Source organism: Ammospiza caudacuta, chromosome 9 (genome assembly GCF_027887145.1).
Source record: "Ammospiza caudacuta isolate bAmmCau1 chromosome 9, bAmmCau1.pri, whole genome shotgun sequence".
Lineage (NCBI taxonomy): Eukaryota > Metazoa > Chordata > Aves > Passeriformes > Passerellidae > Ammospiza > Ammospiza caudacuta.
In genome coordinates this window covers 6,154,507-6,175,724 of record NC_080601.1, presented here as the reverse complement: position 1 = coordinate 6,175,724, position 21,218 = coordinate 6,154,507, and the positions used below count along the sequence as shown (strand labels likewise).

At 53.2% G+C, this 21,218-nt stretch overlaps 1 protein-coding gene and 1 pseudogene across 1 annotated transcript; one reads left to right on the top strand and one right to left on the bottom strand.

Moving 5' to 3' along the window:
- The first annotated feature begins 480 nt into the window (after positions 1 to 480).
- LOC131561257 (protein ecdysoneless homolog) lies at positions 481 to 9,116 on the top strand (annotated as a pseudogene).
- Positions 9,117 to 14,012: 4,896 nt separating this feature from the next.
- LOC131561385 (C-type lectin domain family 2 member L-like) lies at positions 14,013 to 16,631 on the bottom strand. The gene is made up of 7 exons (XM_058810668.1): positions 16,530 to 16,631; positions 15,921 to 16,392; positions 15,443 to 15,541; positions 15,159 to 15,340; positions 14,858 to 14,958; positions 14,657 to 14,767; positions 14,013 to 14,055 (listed from the first exon to the last, which is right to left on the bottom strand). Exons 1-7 carry the CDS (start codon positions 16,629 to 16,631, stop codon positions 14,013 to 14,015), a joined length of 1,110 nt encoding a protein of 369 aa, XP_058666651.1.
- Positions 16,632 to 21,218: the final 4,587 nt, after the last annotated feature.

Sequence of the window (21,218 nt, the reverse complement as noted above, 5' to 3'; positions counted from 1 at the left end):
AGAAACCATTCTAATCTCAAGAAAGGAAAAGCTTCCTGGACATTTTTCTTTTCAGCCTAAGGAGCCTAAGGAAGCCCTCAGTAGCAGGAGATTGGGATAACTGCAAGGCTGCTTTCTGGCGCAGGGTGTGCTCGTCAAAGCCAGACCTTCACCCACAGCAGCCAGAAACTTTAAAAACAAGGATGCAACAAAACCTTAAGTGGGGAACGGGTTATCAAGGGTTTTATAAAGAAAGAACAAGGTCTGAGAAACAGGACCTGGAAGGAAAACGGGAGGCAGCTGCAGCCTCTTCAGATTCAAACAGAAAAGAGAAAAGAAGGTAGGAGGAAAGGCAAGGCTGGCACTACATTCTAACGCAACCGGCCCAGCCGGTTTGGTCCCTGCCCGTGAACACGTAGCGGCTCCGGGCACAGAGCGCAGCGCTGCCGCAGCCATCGCGCCGCTCCTCCCCGGGGGCGGAGCGCTTTGGGCCCCGGCGCGATGGAGGCGCTGCGGCGGCCGGCGCTGCCCGAGGTCGCGGTGCGCTCCCGCCTGTTCGCGGCGGCGGCGGCGGCGGGCCCGGGCGGCGAGGCGCTGCTGCGGCGCTGCGCTGAGCTGGCCCTGGTGCGCTTGGCCCCGCTCCTGGCCGCCTGCGTGTGGCAGCGGCAGCCGTTCCGCCTGCGCTACGTGCCGGGCCGCGGTGAGCCGGGAGCGGGCCGGGAGGCGCGGCGGGAGGAGCGCCCGGAGCCGGGGAGATTGGGAGGGGGATCCGGCGGCCGGGAACTGAGGACATTTGAGAGGGAACTGAGGACATGTGAGAGGGAACTGAGGACATGTGAGAGGGAACCAGGAGCGTGTGAGGCGGAACCGGGAGCGTGGGAGAGGGAACCCGGGAGCATGTGAGCGAGAGCCGGCAGCCGGGAACCCAAGACATGTGAGGGGGAACCGGGAGCGTGTGAGGAGAGCCAGGAGCGTGTGAGGGGAAACTGTGCCGTGTGAGGGGACCCGGCGGGCTGGAACCGGGAGCGTGTGAGGGGGACCCGGCGGCTTCCCCGACTCTCGGTGTCACAGCACGGGTTAACCCAGTGAGGCATCTGGTGCCACCTCCCTGCTGCAGCCGGGCCGTCCCCGAGCACAGGACACAAGATTCTGTCAGCAGGGTCTGGGATATCCGCAGTGAGGGAGACTCCGCAGCCCGTGTGGACAATCTGTTCCCGGGCACGGCGTTGCTGAGCCTCCTCTCCTCTCTGTGCCCCGTGCAGGCGAGATCCCGGCGCACTTGGGCGGCACCGCGGTGTTCGGGGATAACGTGGAGGATGAGTGGTTCATTGTGTAGCTGCTGCGGGAGATGAGCAGGGAGTTGCCGGGGCTGGCAGCCAGGTAAGGCGGGTGCTGCTGAGCTGCTTTAGTGGGAGGGCTGCCAAGGGGCAGTGCCTGTGCTCTGAAGGTCCTGTCTTACCATTGCCCATCCTTGGAGGTGTTTGCCCATCCCAGACACGGTGGAAGTGTCCAAGGGCAGGTTGGATGGGGCTTGGAGCAGCCTGGGCTAGTGGAAGGTGTGCCTGGCTGTGGCAAGGGTGTTGGAACCAGAGGTTGATCTTTAAGGTCCCTTCTAACCTAAGCCTTTCTGTGGGTTTATGAATATTTAAAAAAAACCCAGCAGACATGGATTGAGAAGTGTGTTGTTGTGCTCTGCAAGGCTTTTCCTGCTGAATTTCCAATTTCTCCTTGGCCAGTATTGATGACAACGATGGAGAGTTTCTCTTGATAGAAGCAGCTGATTTTCTCCCAAAGTGGCTGAATCCTGAGAACAGTGAAAACAGGGTGAGTAAAACTCGTGTGTGCAGTTGGTAAGGGGGAGTCAGTGGCCTTTTCTGTAGCAGCTGGAGTTTTCTCTTGCACCTCTAGCCAAGTGGTCTGACTGCCTCTGAAATTTCAGAGTGCTTTGTCTGGTCCAGGTGAAATAATGAGCAGACACCTTCCCCTGGATATGGATGGCTGCTAATGGCAATGGATTAGAATGGAGATCATTAATTTGGTCATTAGCAAAAAGTTGTTCAATTCTTTTTCCCCTACTCCAAGATTCTAACAAGGGCTGGAACACAACACCAAAATGGATTGCAAGTGTGTACCTGGAGTGTCAGGCTCATACTTTCCTTTGTTTGAGGGAACAGACAGAGTGAGGGAGTTGAGAACGTTGCATTCAGGGCTTTTTTTAGGATCAGGAACCAGCAGAGGTCGCATGTGACACCTGAAATGCTGCTTTTTAATGCTGGGATGTTCTGAAGCAGTTAGGCTGTGCTGGTTCTCCTGAAGCACTTCTCCATTTGAAGAGACACGTGTAACAATTATTCTTGTTAGGGAAACAAGATATATTTGATGAAATTTGTTGCAGTTCAAATAGGGATTTTTCCTGGTTGGATCGTGGTCTCTGGCATCTCAAATAACCTTTTTAGAAAAGCTGTGCTGCTTCCTGCCTTGGTTCTCTATTTGTCCTTTCTATTGTCAGTGTCCAAGCAGATGCATTTGTGTGTGCAGTGAACTGTTCCATGGCTGTGTGTGTGAGTGCTCGTGCCCTGTGTGACGGGAGCATTCCTGCCTGCCAGGTGTTCTTTTACAAAGGAGAGCTGCACATCATTGCGCCGGGGGAGCCCTGGGAGCAGGGCTGGGCCCTCTCTGCTCCCCGTGCTACGGTGCCGCAGGCGCTGGCTCTGTTATCCACCCGCGCCGAGGAGTTCCTGGCTGCAGAGCCCATCAGAGCTGCGCTCAATAAACGCCTCCATGGGTACGTGGGGCTGCCCTTGGCTCCTGCAGCTGTGGGGTTTGGGTCTGTGCTCCCTGGGCTTTCAGCGTTTCCCCAGCAGATGGGATCAAGCTGGTTCCTTTTCAGAAAGCAGCAGCTGGAGGTTTTTCTGTGGCACTCTTGGAAAGAGGGGGATCAGTGTCCTGTAGTCTGTGGTGTGAGGATCTGAAACTGGTTCACTGCTGTAATTCCAGCCCTGACAATGACAAGAGTTACTCTTCCTTCACATCTTCCTTAGACTGAAACCTCTGAAAGTTCCATGATCTTTTAGGAGCCCTGTGCCTGAGGAACAAGAGGATTTGATCTAAGATGTAGCACCAGCAGAATTGTCAGGGCTTCAGCTTGTCACAGCTGTGCTCCACCCCGTGCTTTATTTTTTGCAAGGATTTGACAGCAAATATGGCAAAGAATACTGGATAGCTGGGTATGTTGGTTAAGTCCACAGGGACTCATCTTACCCATGTGGGGGATTCAATTTTATGAGCCAGGTACACTTGTATAAATATGTATGATAGAAACAGCCATTCTAGGCATTAGACTGGCCAGGTTTTAACTGCAGAGTAATCTGAGCCATGATCCCAGTCAATACTAAAGGGAAGGGGCCTCCTGCTGAAGAAGGAGTGGTTAACGGGCAGTGCCCTCCCCACGCTCTGTTGCCGCTCAGGTATCCCGGGAAGATCCAGGCCTCGCTGCACCGAGCCCGCTGCTTCCTCCCGGCCGGGATCGCGGCCGTGCTGAGGCTGCGCCCGTCCCTGGTGGCTGCGGCCGTCCAGGCCTTCTACCTGCGGGAGCCGGGCGATCTGGGGGCCTGCCGGCGCCCGTTCAGAACCTTCCCTGCCGAGCAGCGAGTGATGGCCCTGGTAAGTGCTCTCAGAGCCGCTGACGGCCCTGCCGTGTGCTCCTGTAGGCGTGAATTTCCAGGTCCTTGCATTGAGAGCTGCTCTGGATCGGTGTGGCTGGACTTTCAGGGGGCTGATCCTGAGAGAATTGTTTCTGAATCCAGAGGTTGTGATAGCAGTTCCTCTGCTGAAGTGCCTGCTCAGTAAATTGATCTCCTTGTGTGATCAGAGCAGTTTGCCAGCCCTGCCGGCCAACGGGAGCAGTTGCTCCCAACCAGTGGCTCACTGCCAGGCTTTTCACCTTCTCAGCTGTGCTCTCACAGCTCTGGGAAAGCTTCTATGAAGTGTTGTATGAGCACTGTCCAAGCAATGTTGTATGTGATGCATTTTGTCACAGAGTTGTACCACTAGACTCCTGAAAAGAAGCTTTAGAGTCAAATTTTGGACTTCAAAACTGTTGCTGAAATCTTTTAATCGAATGTCATTTTAATTGAAAATACACCTTGTTAATGCGAATGCAAAACACTGAGGGTTTTTCCAAATGTATTTATACTGACAAAAGTTCATATTTACTTGGGTATTTCAATTTGGGACAAACTTTATACGGCCTGAAAAGCAATTTATCACAAAAATCTTTCTAAGATATATTTTGAATGCAGTCTCAGGCACTGCCTGTAATATGGGTGCCTTCAAAGGCACTCTGGTGACCTGGAGGGAGTTTGCTGGCTGTCCCCAGCCCAGTCCCGCTGCAGGGAGTGTTTGTTTCTGCTCTGGCTGTTGCAGGTGACTTTCACTCGGTGTTTGTATGCACAGCTGGTGCAGCAGCAGTTTGTTCCAGACAGACGCAGTGGATACACCCTGCCCGCCCCAGCTCATCCTCAGTACAGAGCCTGCGAGCTGGGCATGAAGCTGGTAATGATTCCTGGGGCATTTTGGCCTTGGCTCATGCATGTCCAGGGAATGGGTCCTTGTCTGGAGGTTGCCTGCTTGTCCAGAGAAATGTGAGCAAAGTCTGTCACACCTTGAGAACCTCTTGTTGTTGCATCTTTTGTCTGCAGGCTCATGGCTTTGAAATTTTGTGCTCCAAGAGCAGTAAAGTGGCTCCTGATGCCAAGAGAAACGTGTTAAGGGGTCCCCTGTGGGAGAGATTCCTCAGGAGCTTGAAGGAGAAGGATTATTTCAAGGTATGTGAGTATTTCAGTGTCTGTGGCTTTTAAACATTGCAGGAAAAATACATTTTAACCCTTGAACTGGTGTGAGGAATTGTAGTGGGGCCAGAGCTTGAATCCTTATCTCTGTGTGAAATGAAGTAATGTGCAGTTTGTTCCCCTTTGAAAGGAATTTATTTTGGAAATTAAAAAGGAAAAAGCAAGATGTGGGGATTGATTCATTCATCTAAAGCAAGGGGAGAAATACACTTGAGTGAAGAAAACCCCCATATGTGATTGTGTGAGGTGTAACTGATTTCACTGGTTTACATTTCATTTCCACCCCTCTAAAATTCAATATTCTTCAAGATCCATACATAACACCACAGGCCTATCTGGGCCCATGCAAGTGTAATTTTTATGTGTGTGTGGTTTTTGTGGGTTCTGGGGGTTCTGGTGTGGTTCTGTGGGGTTTTTTTTTTAAAGATGCCTTTGAGTACTTCTTTGAAGTTAATAAATTGGACATAAATTGATTACCTACTTGAAGGTTATAATATTGGACAACTTTATTGAGATTCTTAGGTTAATATCCTTTAATATGCTTCAAACACAGGAGTGCCCCTTGGCTGTATTGAGTTCCAAGTGTAGATGGCCAAGAGGTTTTAGTTGTTCTGGTTCTCTCAGCATTTCTGTGTGACCAACAGTCACCCTTAGGAAGCCTGGAATTGTTTGGGTTCATGGCTGTGGCTTGCATTCAATAGGGAGAAATGGAAGGATCAGCCAAGTACCTGGAGCTGTTGCACATGGCAGAAGATCACTTCCAGCAATCTGTTGCTGTGCCAGAAAGGTGAGAGCTGCTTGAAATTCATGAGTGTCATATACCCTACAAATCCTGTAAGTGACCTTTGAAATCCTTGTCACAAACACCTGAACCCTTTTCTCCACTGCACATTTAACATGGGAGGTGTGGCCAGGACACACAAGTACTAATTCCTCTGGAATGTTTCACTGGGAGAAGTTCTGGCTTGAGTAACTCTTTTATCTTGGTTTTGTGAAATGCTGAGCTCTTCCAAGTGGATTCCAAGTGGTGACTGCAAAGCAATTTTTGCTTGGTTGACTGTAGAAAGTGTAGAAAAGTTTCATTGAAAAGCAGTGCCAGTGAATAATGAATACAGGGTAATCTGTCTCCTTTGCTCAAGGGGCTGGCTGTGGATTTCTCTGGAAGATCAAATCCAAAAGCTAAATCACTACAGAAATATCTGAGGCTTTGCCAGCCCATAATATCTTGATGTTATTTTTTGAGTTTCCAGTCTGTGCTGTTTCAGATCTGGTAATCTTAATATTTACCAAGGCAAATGAAATGTAAAGGAAAAGAGCCTTGGCCAATGGGTTTGGAGCCATCAGCTGGCAATTGCAGGGACTGACTGTGTCCTGTTTTGGCCAATGCTCTGGGTAGTGCTCTGGTACTTCCCCCAGATTCATTTCCCTTTTTGATGTGTTTGCACAGAAGGAAAAACGAAGAATTCAAGTGAAAACCTGAATGCAGAGCATGTGATCCCATTGAATCCATTTCAGTAAATTGAGTTTGGTTTTTCTTCCAGCTGTGATGAAGTGAGCCCAGGTGATGAAATCCTGGCACTACTACAGACAACCCCCATTGATCTGAAGGAATTGGAGAGAGAAGCAGCTTGTCTTCCTGCAGAGGATGGTGAGCTGGATGGGGAATTATTCCTATTACAGATGGTTATTTGTGGTGGGAGAGGGGCAATGCTGACAGCTGTGAAGGGAGAGCAAATCCAGCCTTCCTCAAGACTAAACACTGGATTGGCTCTCCCAGTTCAGAGTGAGCCTTTCTTCCTCCACTGAGTGGCCAAAGGCTTCCCAGTGACTGAATGGTCTCTCTGAGTTTGAGCTCTGCAAAGCAGAGTTTGTAAGTAGTGACAAGAAATCTGCACTCAGTTCTTCTCAGCCTCTCTGTGCCTTTGCTGTGTGTGAGCCAGGACCAGCACAAGAGCTGAACTGCAGAACTGAGCTGCAGGATGGTTGCAGTCCTGTCAGTCAGCTGGTTTGGGCCTGTGGGCCAGCAGGCTTGTGCAGAGTAACAGATCTGTGCTGTGTCCTTTCAGATGACAGCTGGCTGGATATGACACCAGATGCTCTGGATCAGATGCTGAAGGAGACAAGAAATGAGTCCCTTCCTTCCCCAAATGAGGAGGAGCAAAACTATGGCTTGGAAACAGTTGCTGAGAGCATGAAGGCTTTTGTGTCCAAAGTGTCCACGCACGAAGGAGCAGAAATGCCATGGTAGTAGCACCTGGAGTTTGGCTCTGGTGTGGAATGTTGCACTGTGCTGCAGCCCTGTGCTTGGTTCTGTGATGCAGAGAATCAGAGTTTGAAGGTGCTGTGCTGAGCAGGGCCTGAAGCGAAGGCAGAGGAGTGACCCTGTACTTGCTTTAAATCAGCTTGGTGCCACTCTGGCACTGGTGCAGATTCAAGTGCTGCAAGCTGAGCTGCTCTCTGTCCCTCAGGTGGGTTTTGTGGTCTTCACAATTTTTCTCTTTTTCTGCCAAGAATTCTTCCACTCACTGTTTGATGTCTAATGCACACAGGCTTCAAACTTCTGCGGATTTTTAAATTCAAATGTCCCAGCTTCAGTCCTGGCTTGATAGAAATCAATATGGCTTGTGCCTGTGTCAGGCTTAGGCAAGCATAGAAGCTTTATTTCTTTAAAAATATTTTTATATTTCAGGTCATCTGATGAATCCCAAGTTACCTTTGATGTGGATTCTTTTACCAAAGCCCTGGACAGAATTTTAGGTGAGATTGCTTCTTTCTTTGAAACAAAAGCCAGCACTGATTTCTTTGCTGTTGTACTGACACCAAATCATGTGCAGGGGCAGACTCGGAGGAGCTGGATTCTGATGATGTGGATGAAGAGGAGGAGTTTGGTTTCTCAGATGAGGATGATGAAGAGCTGGATGCTGGGAATGGAAGGCAGGAGCAGAAGGTGTCTCCTGAGGAGCTCGTGGGCAGTCTCAAGGCGTACATGGAGGAGATGGACCGTGAGCTGGCACAGAGCAACGTTGGGAAAAGTTTCAGCAGCCACAAGAGAGGGGTGAGTGTGCCTTGAGCTCTGATTTGCAGCAGTAATTTCCAAGCAGGAAATGTGCTGCAAGGGGCCATTCTGAGTAATGGGATTGGAACCTTCCCATGTGCAGGCAAAGTGTGCTGGACCTGCACCATCGTACGTTTTTTATAAACTAAAGCTTACCTAAGCTTGGAATTTGCCCATCTTTTCCAAGGCTTAGTTTTAGTTTGCCCATCTTTTCTCTGTTTTTGGTAGTAGGGCAAGCAGCTGCAGCTTCATTTGTGAGTTCCTGTAGTAGTTCTCTCCCATAGGAAGCTGAGCCAGGACTCAGCAACACTTTGTGTCCTTCTCTTGGAACTCAATGTGGGTAATGGACAGTGGTGATTTCCAGCTGGCATGAGCATTTGGTGTCTGAATTCCTGTCTGTCAAGTCTCAGGAGTGTACTGGACTTTGTTGGCTGCACAATTGCTGTTTCTTTTCTCCTGTGATTTACCCTTTTTTTTTCCCCCCTTAAATCTGCTCATGCAATTTGATAAAGCTTTCTCTTTGTACTCCCTGCAGGCAGGTTCTGCTGGAGCAGCCCCATGTGAGAGTGCTGGCCCTGACTGTGGAGCTGAGGCTGCTGAGCTGGCAGCCCTGGATGTGGACATGAACCTGGTGGCAAAGCTGCTCGAGTCCTACAGTGCCCAGGCTGGCCTGGCAGGACCCACCTCGAGCATTTTACAGAGCCTGGGGGTGAATTTACCTGAGAGCACAGAGCTCCCTGGCAGCTGAGCAAGGCAGGGAGAGCCTTGGCACCAGACATGGCTGCTGGGGAGATGGAGCACAGACACACGAGCAGGATGGGGGAGAAGAGGCCAAAGGTTTGAATTTGGAGCATCCTGTTCATTCTGTGTCACTTCAGCAGAGTGAATTCACCTGCAAAAGCTTCTGTTTGCACACTGTCTTGGGTGGAAATGAGATTTTCCCAGTGCTGACACAATTTCAGAAAACTGAAAAATGATGTTGAATGCATGACTCAAATGATGTTTTCTTTTATTACAAAACCTCTCTCCCATTTTACCAATCACTCCTCCAATTTGCCACGTTTCTAAAATGTCCTTTTAGCCATTGCTGAGTGGGTTCAATATGTGGGGAGCAGTTCTTGTTCTGAAAATGCTGCTGCCTTCAGGGGCAGGTGGGGAAATACCACATTGCAGGAAGAGTAATTGGATCAAATGAACAAATATTGGCCAGAAGTATTTTTGAATTTTATTTCAATAAAATCAAAAATACAACGTGATTACTGAATTTTTTGAAGATATGCATAACTTCCTCAGTTCTTGGAGTGAGAGTATTTTTGTAATTGTTTGTTTTCTGAATGAGTTCCATTACTGCTGAGTGTTGATATACAGCTACTGCTGGCATGATGTGAGCCCAGGCTGAGCAGTTTGGGGTTTTTTCAGTGAACATGTGGCTGGAAGTCATGCAGCACGTTGCTTGCATCTGGAATGAAAAATCTATTTTAAATATGACTACTTTAGTTTCAACCAGTTAAATTTGCAATAAAATAGATAGAAATTCTTGATACACAAACACCAGCAATGCAGTCCTGCTGGGTCCAAATCAGCTTCCTAATTTCTCTTTATTTCATTTTCATTCAGCAATTAATGAGTTGTCCTGTACTGATGTTGTGTAATTCACTTTGTCAGCAGTTCAGGGAGAGCACTGGCAGGTTGGACAGGGATTAGAGATGGACAAGAACTGGGAAGTGTGAAGAAGGTTCTGCTAAATTTCAAGGAATTTGGACTGCTGAGAGGTGAGAGAGACTCAGACAAATCTGTGGTGGAAAAATGGGGTTCACAGAGGTTTTTTAATTGAGACAAGGCTAATGAGCAGTTAATGGTGGAAAACAGAGGTACTTGAACCTTGGGAAGGGTTGGTGTTTGACCAGGGAAGGTGATTTACTCTGAAAATACATAAAATTCTCTACTGATGAGTAGCTAGATCAAGTTTAGATACTTTAAAACATAATTGAGTTGAAGAACATGATCACATTGAGCTGCTGTGTGGCCTGTGCTATAGAAAAGGTCCAAATAGATGGAGGGGCTCCCTTAGTGCATGAGGAGAACTCCTAAGCTGGGTTCAGAACAAAGCTGCTCTTTTGCAAACACTCCAGCTGCTGTTGCTGCTTGGATAATCTGACTTTTCCATCAGTGGGGCTGGGATTTCTCTGGGGCTCTGCTCATCCCAACTCTTTCATTTGTTCAGCAGCTTCCCAGGGGAGCCCTGCAAGGCTCTGGGAGTGCTCCCAGCAGAGTTTGCCATGGCAGAAGAAGCATTTCCATGCTGCCTCTTCCTCTGCTTTGAGGTAACACACCAGGCATCTCCACTTTTAATTCTGAGAGTGTTTTTAGTGAAGGAAGCCCGATGGAATTAATTAGGGCAGACAAGTGGTGTGTGGTTCCCTTTCAATGGATTTCTGTCCAAGTGTATTCTGGAGTTGTTTAACTGGTTAATTTTCCCTTATTGTCTGTGTTTCACCTGGGGGAATCCCCATTCACCTGCAATGCTGAGGGCATCAATGGAAAGGAACCCTGCCTTGGCCATTATTTCAGGGCTATCAATGGATGGGGAATCCCCATTTTCTTACTGAAATTGATCAGGGAACACCCTTTGTGATGGGATTCTATAGATTTGAAATGAGAACAAACAATTTTCAATTTTCATCCTCTTTAAGTTTAAATTGACAAGGAATCTTTATTGTCCCTTATTTTTTAGAGTTTAAATTGGTAGAAACCCCCACTGATTTCATTGAGGGATTGATATTGAGGGTAAAAAAAAAGGGCTGGATAAAAAAGGTGGCACTGAAAGGTAAGAAAAAAAAAAGTGTAAAAAACATTTGCAGAAAAGGGTGGGAAATCAAAGTAGGAAAAATAGGTAGCAATAAAGGGCAGAATAAAAAAATGAGGCGGAAAAAAAGTGGCAAAAAATTGGGAAAAAAGGCATCAAAAAAAGGGGGGAAGAACGGACAGGAAAAAAGCGGGAAAAATAGGACAAATAAGGGGGGAAAATGGCAGCAGGAAAAGGGGGGAAGAGTGAAAAAATTGAGATGGCATAATGGTGTAAAGGTGGCATTTAGGAAGCAGGAAAGCTCTAGAAAGGTGAGGAGAAAAGGCTGTGAAACATGAGAAGAAAAAGGATGGGAAATATGAGGGGAAAAGAGCAGGAGCCCCAGAGACACCCCCAGAGCTCAGGCCCCCCTCCCCAATGCCACAGACACCCCCAGGTACCCCCAAGAGAGCCCCTGCAAACCCCACAGACCCCTGGGCCTGGATTCCTGCAGGAACACTGGGGAACAACTGGGCTCCTTGCAGCGGGATGGAAACAAGGGCCAGGGCTGGCAATGTGTGCCCACTGTGCTGCCAGGCTGGCAATCAGCTGGGTGGGGCCGTGCCATGGCAAAGGCTCCTGAACAGCTGCCAGGTTTGTGGGCTGCAGCTGGAGCTGAGAAGCAAAGGGATTAGTCCAGGCAGGAGAACATCCCATCGTGGGGCACTGCTGCAAAGTGGGCATGTTTGGAACAGAGCCTCTCCTTCAGCAGGCCAACGCTGCCAGATGGAAATTGCCAAGGGCACGAGGCTGGCAAGTGAAGAGCAGAGCTGCTGTGAAGGGAAAGCTCAGTTCATTCAGAGAGATCACACAGGTCACTTGAGCACTGTTACAGGTAGGAAACAGAAAATGAGAGATTTCCAGGAAAACCTTTGTAGTTAATGGGGAAAAGGAGTCACGATACCCAGTGACTGCAGGGATGGTGATCTAAATTAGTTCTGAGCCGGCTTCCTTTATTTTTTAATTGGTGAGGGTCATTAACCTTACCTGCAGTTATAAGGCCAAATAGTTTTGGAATCTATTCTAGTTTAATCTAGCTGTCCTCCATGCTGCATACTCACAGCAGCCATATTGAACTGTCATATGATGTGTGAATTTGCTTGTGTCCCTATTCAAATATCATCCTTCCTGGGTTTTCAGCTTCTTTTTAACATGCTAGTAAATCTTCTGTGACCCTCTGCAGTATTTCCATGGGGAAAACCACTGAAGAGCACAAGCTAAAGGATGCTACCTCCAGCTGAGCACAGGGAGCAGTGGGAAAGGATGTTCTATCAGCATTTTCTGTCCCTGTGCTGATACTGTTCTCCCAGGGAGGGAGCTGGGAAATCCCTATTTCTGCTGCTGTGCTCTTCCTGATGTTTGTCACAGCTGATGCCAATCCCATTTTCCCCCTGTAACGATGATTCTGGACATGTCTGAGTGTACCTGCTGGCCTTGGAAATGCCACTGATGGTTATTGAGGAGAAGGCAAGTCCCAGCATTTCTGTGTGGGAACAGAAACGTGTGGCCGTCCCTCAGTGCAGCTCTGTCAGTGACAGCAGTCAGTGGCCATTCCTGGTGCAGTTCTGTTATCATTTTTTCTTATGCCATTCTATTTTATTCCCCTCACACTTCCCACCCTTTCCCATTCCTCACTTCTTTCCCAGCACTGCCCCAATGGTCCCTGGGTGCAGCTCCTTTAGAGAACAGGGCCCGTCCCAACAGGCGGCTGCTGTAGCCAGGGCAGGGGCAGGGCAAGGCACATCACAGCGCTGGTGGTGCTCAGAGAGTGTTGGCTTTTGCAGTGCAGGCAGATCAAATGAATCCCAATTGTCAGCGATTTCCACCACCTGCTATTTCTCCTCTCTTTTCCTGGATGGATTTGACAGCTCTTTCTTTCCTCACACAGAGCTGGAAAACAAAATGCCCGCCTACCCCATGGCCATCCCCACCACCTTGTCCCTCTTTCTCCCACATTTACTTTGCAGCACTTTCTCCCTCCTCCTGTCCCTGCCAGCTCCAGCAAAGCCATTTCCCCCACTGGCACCAGCTGCCTCCTGTCCCTCGCTCCCATTTTGCCCACTCTGAACTCCTGGAGCCGCCTGCCCGCGGAGCCGCAGCCGCCGTGGGGCCGGGCAATGGTGCAGGGAATGCTGGCAGGGATTCTGGGGCTGGGCTGGGCCAGGCCAGGTGCCCGGGGCCAGCAAAAGCGCTCTGAGCCTCTGCTCCTGCCCCTGGGCAGGCAACAGAACACAGCAGGAAAGGCTCGGGGCTCTCAAGAAAGGCAGCCAGAGATCTCTCACCCATCATGGGCATAAGAAGCTTGCAGTGGGGCCATTAATTTCCATTGAATGTATTATGAAAGAAATCCCAGCAAGGGAGTGAGTAGGCTGCCAAATCCTAAAAATGCAACTTCTCCACACTGTTCTCTCCTTCCTGGGAGAACTTTATCCACAATTCCCTCCCTCCCTCCTTCCCACACAGTGACACAGAGGTATGGGGGTTACAGTCACATCATGTCACTGCTTCCCCCTCAGGGAGACAAATCTGCCGTACTTTGTTATCATCTTATGACAGGGGTTCCATACTGTTGTCTCCTTATCGCAGATGTTTCACACTTTCTTGGTGTTTTCTCCTGGGCAGCTCCTCAGAGCACTGACTCTTCATTGTTGACAAAGCAGCCAACTGACTCCAGTTCCCTTCCCAACCTGCCAGCCCACTCTTTTATAGCACTCTTCTTCTCATTGGTTACAGCTGTGGCCTGTTAAAATCAGGCCTGTTCCTAATCTTTGCTAATTGGCCCAGCTGCAACTCCTTAGGGGCAAGATTACTTTCTACACCACCTTTATTTTCTTATGTTCTATCCCCCTACACTGCTCCAGCCTGGGATTCCTCCCACAGGAGGACAGTCAGATCCTTTGTGACAGTGTCCTGGTTCAGGGCAAATTTGGGCTGCACTAGGAAAGCAGATTATTTGGCCCCTCCCTGCAACCAATCTGGGAGAAAATACCTCCTTGGAGAAAAGTGGAAAAAAACTATTTATTAAACAATAAAACCCCTTGCTGCTCCAAAAGAGATGACAAACTGAGAAAGTCCTCCTCCAGGCTGCAGTTCAGCTCACTGAGTCTCCCATCAGTCCCTCTGGTGCTGGAAATGTTGTGCCCCAGGCCCAGCCCGGCAGGCTGCAGGTGTGAGCTGGTGCTGCTCTTCTGGGTGTTCACTCCAGAGCAGGTTCAAACAGGTCCAAAAAAAGGGAAAAAGGAAAAAAATAGTCCAGGGAACTTTCTTGCCTCAGGTAGCTAAACTAACTAAAAGCCAACAAGAGCTCGATGCCGTTGTCTGTCCATCTGCAGAAAACACAGTTCAGGAGCAGGAATGTGGAGGAGTGAGAGCAGAATGTGAAAACAAAATTTGCGCTTCTTCTCTCCCCTCTTCACTCTCTGGAAGACGTCTTAAACACGCAAACTTATTATTCAGCATAAACAGAACAAGACGATTGGGGCTAAAAGCATCATATAGTCAACTTGAACAGACAGACAGACCATTCCCCACAGTCAGGTACCGGACGCCAAAAGTGGGGTTCCTGTTCAGCATGCGTCAGCAATTCTTCCTCCTCTTCCGAAGACAGTCCAAAAGTGTCCCATTCTGGCCACTACTTTACGATGAATTCCAAGACCACAGGGGGATTTGAATTTCCCATTGGAGCTGATTGTGTCATGAGGGCAATGCCGTCACTGCAGGCAGCATTGGTGCCAGGATGGATTGCAGAGACTTTTCCGTTGCAGCCCCAGCCCAGCGCTGGCACTGGGGATGAAGAGGCACTGAGGTGACCCTGAGAGGAAGTGCAAGGCACAGGGCGCAGCTGAGGAAGGACAGCGCTGTGCTGGGCTCAGAGGTGAAGCTGGCACTGCCCAGCGTGGAGAAGGTCCTTTGTGCAGCCCCTGTTACAGGGGAGCTTGGGCCTTGCTGCAGACATACGGCCGCTCATTGGAGCAGAACTCACTCCTGAATTTATCATCAGCCAGGTACACACACTCGGAATTGCCGAGGACAGGAACCCTGCAGGGAGGAGCAGAGGCAGCGCTGGCTGCCAGGGGAAGCCCTTGTGCCCCTGTGCCCGCAGGCCCTGCCCGGCTCCCCGGCACTCACCGCGAGCTGTAGCTGCTGCCGTCCCCCCAGTGCAGGCGCTCGCCCCGTCTGCGCAGCCCGAGCCAGAAATCGCCGTTCCCGCGGAGGCGGAAGAGCAAATCCTGCCCAGGAGAGAGGAGTGGGAGCTGCCCCGGCCCCTCGGGGGGACACGTGCCCGGGGCTGCCCCCGCACGCCGGGGCTCCTTCCCTGCAAGGCCCCGGCCCAGGGCTGCAGCCCCGGCCCTGCGAGCACCGAGCCCGGCCCAGGAGCGCCCCCAGGCTGCCCTCAGCCACCCCACAGCGCCCGCAGCCCCTCACTCACCATGGCCTCCTCATCCTGGGCAATGGCCAGGGAGGCATTGAGCTCGGAGCACCGTTCCTGACCCTGCTCCCACGTGCTGTAATCCCGTGAGAAGTAGTAGCAGACCCCATTGTACCAAATCCAGCCATGGGGACAGCCCAGAACCAACAGCGGTGTCGCAGGTGTGACTGGAACCTGTGGTGCTGCAGGGGGAAGAGGAGAAGCTCTGAGGATTCCCCTGTGCAGGGAGCAGGGAGCCCGCTCTGCCCCGAGGGGCTGGGCCCAGGCTGCTGCCCCTCCCTTACCTGCCGGCACTGCCAAGGCCGCCCCCAAAGCCAGCACCAGCACCAGGAGCAGCAGAATCAGCACCGCTGTGCCCACGGGATGGCACCTGAACCATTCACCTGGAGCAGGAAAGAGCTGCTGGCTGCCAGAAGCAGAGCCGGCCCTGCAATCTGCTCAGCCCACGGCCAGGGAGCAGAGCAGGGAGCCCTGAGGCAGTGTGGGCCTCCCTCAGCTGGCAGCCAGAGAGCCAAGAGCCTGGCCACAGGCAGGGACACAGCTGTGGGCACAGGCAGGGACACAGCTGTGGGCACAGGCTGCAGCAGCAGAACTGCACAGCCTTGGGGGCAGCTGGGGCTCTTGCTTCCAGCCACGGATGGGGCCCAGCAGAGCACGAGGCCTCTTCCAGACATCGGGAAACAGCCACACACCTGCCAGCCCTGGCCTTGGGAGGGGACACGGGCCCCTGCCTAGAGGGCACAGTGATGACCCTGTACTCACCCAGGAATCTTCTGAGGTTCCCTCTCTGTTCATTGCCCGTTGCTGCTGTGCCCTGGGGAGCCAGGGGCTCCCTCACACTCCCGTCCCTGGTGCAGAATCCATTCTCCACATCTGCACTCACTGCACGCTCACAAGTGGCATCTCCCTGCTTATGCCAAGAGGCTTCTTGGGCCCCAGGCAAGTGTGGAAGTGCGGCTGCTGGTTCCTCCTGGAGATGCTCATTCTCAACTCCTCTCATGGAGCAGAACTCTCTCTTCTTCTGCTCAGAGGTGTCATCTCTCTGGGTGGAAGAAGCAGCACCTTGCTCTCGAGACATCAGGAATGCTGACAGATCCTTTGGGAGTTTGGCCTCGGGAACAGCTTTGCAGCCGCGCTGATGGCACCCTGAAAGGGACATGGTGAGAGGTCGCTGCTGGTGCCGGCCGTGCGGGGGCTCAGGAGGGCGGTGGCAGCTGTGGCTGCGCTGTCGCCGCTGCCCAGAGGTGCGGCAGCAGGTGCGGAGACAAGCGCAGCCTCCGGGAGCTCTGCGGTGGCCGCAGCCGCGGCCCCTGTGGCTCTGCAGCCGCTGCAGCCCAGCTCCGTGCCGGGCCGGGCGCTGAGAGCGCCTGCGAGCTGCCGGCTGCTGCTGGCCCGGGGCAGCTGCGGCTCGGAGTCCGCCTGCCGAGGGGCGAGAAGCAGCAGCCCCGGGCTGCTCATCGTTTTGCCCCGCATGATTCCCTGCCCCGGCGCCTCGGAGCCCGGGCACACCGAGCGCCGGCACGGCCGCCGCGGCTCCTGCCTGGGCACACGGAGCGGCTCCCGGCACAGAGCGCAGCGCCGAGAAGCCTCGGCCCCGGAGCAGCCAGGATGCGCCGCTTTGTGGCCGCACCCGGCGCCTGCAGCGCTTTGGGCTCTGAGGCACTGGGTTCAAGTTCATGCCGTGCCAGCCCCGAGCCGGGCACGGACACCTCCTGCCCGAGCAGCGGCCCCGAGCCCGGTGCCGCACGGGCGGGAACGGTGCCGGGCACGGAGCAGCCGCCTCCGTCCTAGCGAGAGCAGCCGCGATGAGCCATCGCTGCCGCGGCACCGGCTCCATGCCGGCCATCCGGGCACGGAGGAGAGCGCGGGCAGCCGCTCCCTCGGCTGCGATCCCAGCGCAGGGGGCACACGGGGGAAGCCGGCACCAGGAACTCGCCAGAAACCCCCGGCCCTCAGCGCGGCCCCCTCCGCCCGCAGCGAGCCCCGAGCTGGGGCAGCACCGACTGCGGTCCCACCTGGGCTGGAGCCGCCTCCGAGCTCCGCCGCCACTGCACCCGGTGCGTCGCCTTTGCCGCCGCTCCGCAATGTCCCGAACGCGGCTCCCCCGCGGCATCGGCCCTTATTTATAATCTTTCGGGGGTGGGGTCCGGCTTTTAGTTACTTGGCGGCGCGTAGCCGTAGGGCCTTCAACAGGGCGCGCTCAAAACGGCCTGCTCAAGGATGAGTCAGTAAGGCAAACATCCAGTCGTGGTGGGAAACGAGGTTAAAAAGGAGGATGTGTTATTTTTGGATGGAGGGTCAGGTTTCTCAGGAAATTTTTAAAGCGGTTACCATGATATGTAGGTGAAAAAATCAGGGACGCCAAAGCTCAGTTTCAACTTGATTTGGTAACTTCTGTAAAGGATAATAAAAACTGGTTTTTACAAATATATTAATGGTAAAAAGAAGGCTAAGAACAGGTTTTGTTCTCTTTTGGATGCAGGAGGGAACTCAGTAACTGCAGATAAGGAGAAGGCAGAGGTGCTCAATGCCTTCTTTGCCTCAGCCTTTAGTGGGAACACAGCTTGTCCTCAGGACAAGTGTCCTCCTGGGCTGGTGGATGGTTCCAGGGAGCAGAATGGGCCCCCTGTTATCCAGGAGGAGGCAGCCAGAGAACTGCTGAGCTGCTTGGATGTTCATAAATCTGTGGGCCCAGAGGGGATCCACGCCAGGGGGATGAGGGAGCTGGCAGGTGAGCTTGGGAAGCTGCTCTCCATCATTTACCACCAGCCCTGGCTCACTGGGGAGGTTCCAGATGGCTGGAAGCTGGCCAGTGTGACACCCATCCACAACAAGGGTGGGAAGGAGGATCCTGGCAATTCCAGGCCAGTTAGCCTGGCCTCAGTGCCCAGTAAGGTCATGGAGCAGTTCATATTGATTGCAGCAGGCAGCACTTCCAGGATGGCCAGGGTGTCAGAGCAGCCAGCAGGGGTTTAGGAGGGCTGGGGCGTGTGTGACCAAGCTGGTCTCCTTCCATGAGCAGGTGACCCTGCTGGAGGGTGCAGGAAAGGCTGTGCATGTGTCTGTCTGGGCTCCAGCAAGGCCTTTGGCAGTGTCTGCCACAGCTCCCTCCTGGAAAAGCTGCAGCCCAGGGCTGGCAGAGGAGCACTCTGTGCTGGGCTCAGCCCTGGCTGGATGGGCCAGAGAGTGGTGCTGAGGGTGCTGCATCCAGCTGGGGCCAGGCACCAGGGGTGTCCCTCAGGGCTCTGGGCTGGGGCCAGCTCTGTTCAGTGTTTGCACTGACCCCATGGATGAGGGCACTGAGGCTTTCATTAGTGACTCTGCAGAGGACTCTGAGCTGGGAGCTGTGTCCATCTGTGGGGAGGTAGGAGGGTCTGCGGAGAGACCTGGAACTGTTGGATGGATGGGCAGAGTCCAAGGAGATGAAGTTTAATAAATCCAAGTGCCCAGTGCTGCATTTTGGCCACAATAACCCCTGCCATGCTCTGGGCTGGGGACGGTGTGGCTGGGCAGTGCCCAGGCTGAAAGGGACCTGGGGGTGCTGGTGACAGCCGGCTGAACGTGAGCCAGCAGTGTGTCCTGGTGGCCAGGAAGGCCAAGGGCTCCTGGCCTGGATCAGGAATGGTGTGGCCAGCAGGAGCAGGGAGGTCACTGTGCCCCTGTGCCTGGCCCTGGTGAGGCCACACCTGCAGTGCTGTGTCCAGCTCTGGCCCCTCAGCTTGGGAAGGACGTTGGGACGCTGGAGCGCGTCCAGAGGAGGCAACGAGGCTGGAGAGGGGCTGGGAACACAAAGCCTGTGAGGAACCCCTGAGGGAGCTGGGGGTGCTCAGCCTGGAGAAAAGGACACTCAGGGGTGCCCTCTTCACTCTGTACAGCTCCTGAAAGGTGCCTGTGCTCAGGTGGGGTTGGGCTCTTTCTCCAGGCAGCACTGACAGAACCAGAGGACACAGGCTTAACCTGCACCACGGGAAATATAGGCTGGAAATTAGGGAAAAGTGTTTTTTTTTGCATAAGGAGTGATAAAGAACTGGAATGCCCTGCCTGGAGAGGTGGTGGAGTCACCATCCCTGGATGTGTTTAAAAACAGCCTGGATGTGGCACTGGGTGCCAGGGTTTAGTTGAGCTGTTGGAGCTGGGTTGGACTCGATGATCTTGGAGGTCTCTTCCAACCCAGCCCAGAGATTCTGTGATTGTGTGAGCGCGGGCAGCCGCTCCCTGGGCTGCGATCCCAGCGCAGGGGGCACACGGGGGAAGCCGGCACCAGGAACTCGCCAGAACTCCCCGGCCCTCAGCGCGGCCCCTCGGCCCGCAGCGAGCCCCGAGCTGGGGCAGCACCGACCGCGGTCCCACCTGGGCTGGAGAGGAGAGGGAGAGGGAGAGGGAGAGGGAGAGGGAGAGGGAGAGGGAGAGGGAGAGGGAGAGGGAGAGGGAGAGGGAGAGGTTGCTCCTGGCTCAAAAAGACCACATTAAGAAAAAAAGCCCCACACCGGTGAAGCTGCTGAAGAACTGCACTCCCCAGGAAGCTGCTCCTGGGCTCCCAACGGGCCCAGGCAGCTGCAGCCAGGGGAGGGGCAGGGCAAGACACATCACAACGCTTGGGGTGGTGCTTGGGGTCTGCCAGGTTTGCAGTTCAGGCAGATCAAATTAATCCAAATCGTCAGGGATTTCCACTATGTGCTATTTATCTCCACTTTTCCTGCACGGATTTGACAGCTCTTCCTTTCCTCACACAGACCTGCAGAGCAAAATGCCCGCCTGCCCCATGGCCATCCCCGCCACCTTCCACCAGTTCCAGCCTTGTCCCTCTTTCTCTTCCCTTTACTTGGCACCACTTTCTCCCTCCTCCTCCTCCTCTCCCTGCCAGCTCCAGCAAAGCCATTTCCCCCACTGGCACCAGCTGCCTCCTGTCCCTCGCTCCCATTTTGCCCACTCTGAACTCCTGGAGCCGCCTGCCCGCGGAGCCGCAGCCGCCGTGGGGCCGGGCAATGGTGCAGGGGATGCTGGCAGGGATTCTGGGGCTGGGCTGGGCCAGGCCAGGTGCCCGGGGCCAGCAAAAGCGCTCTGAGCCTCTGCTCCTGCCCCTGGCCAGGCAACAGAACACAGCAGGAAAGGCTCGGGGATCGGCAAAGGCCAGGCAGAGATCTCTCACCTGTCACTGGTGTAAAGGGACACGACTGGGAGAAATTCTTTGAATTTATTGTGACACAAATCACGGCAAGAGAAGGAGCGGTGAAGCAGCAGGGTTCAGCCTCGGCAGCAGGACTGTGCCCTCGGCCCCCGGCAGCCGCAGCAGGGGATAAAGGATCCCCGGGCCGAGCAGCGGCTCTGCCCCAGCACGGGGATGTGTCCGGAGCCCCCGCTCCGGGCCGGGCTCGCAGGGCCGAGCGCGGAGCAGGCGCTGAGCTGCTCCTGGAGCTTCCAGCGCTGCTGGATCCGGCGGGCGCGGCACAGGCACTGCCGGGGGCATCGCTCGGTGCCTGGCGGCGTTTGCCGTCCCCAGGGAGAAACTGAGCCCGGCCCGCAGCGCCAGCTCATCCTCACCCTTCTATTGCAATTGCTCCATGGTTAAACCAAGGGCAAACTCCCTCCTGTCGCCAATTCAAAGCCTTGAATCAAGGGGAGAACGGAGGATCCGTCCCGATTTAGATCCCTAAATGATGTACACGGAGGGTCTCCCCTCAGTTTAATGCTAAATCAAAAGTGAACCAAAGGGGATTTTCCCTCAATTTAGGAATTTAAGATATTAATCCCTTCCATAAACGACGGGAAATACAGTTTCCCACTTCAATTTCCCTCAGCAAAAGACCATTCTGGGGGCTTTTGCACATCTTTTTCATCTGTGAAGGTCCCTGCAAATGGAGACTCCCCCTCGATGGAACTCTTACAGTGGCACATCAAGAGGTTCCTCTCAAGGGAAGCCCTTTCAGACCAGGGACAGCCGTGTTTGCTCTCAGTTTGAACCTGGAGATGATGAAAATGGGGCTCTTTCCCTCAATTCCAACAACACCATAAAGGGTTTCTCCTTCCGTTTAAACATGAAAATCAAGGAAAACGATGATT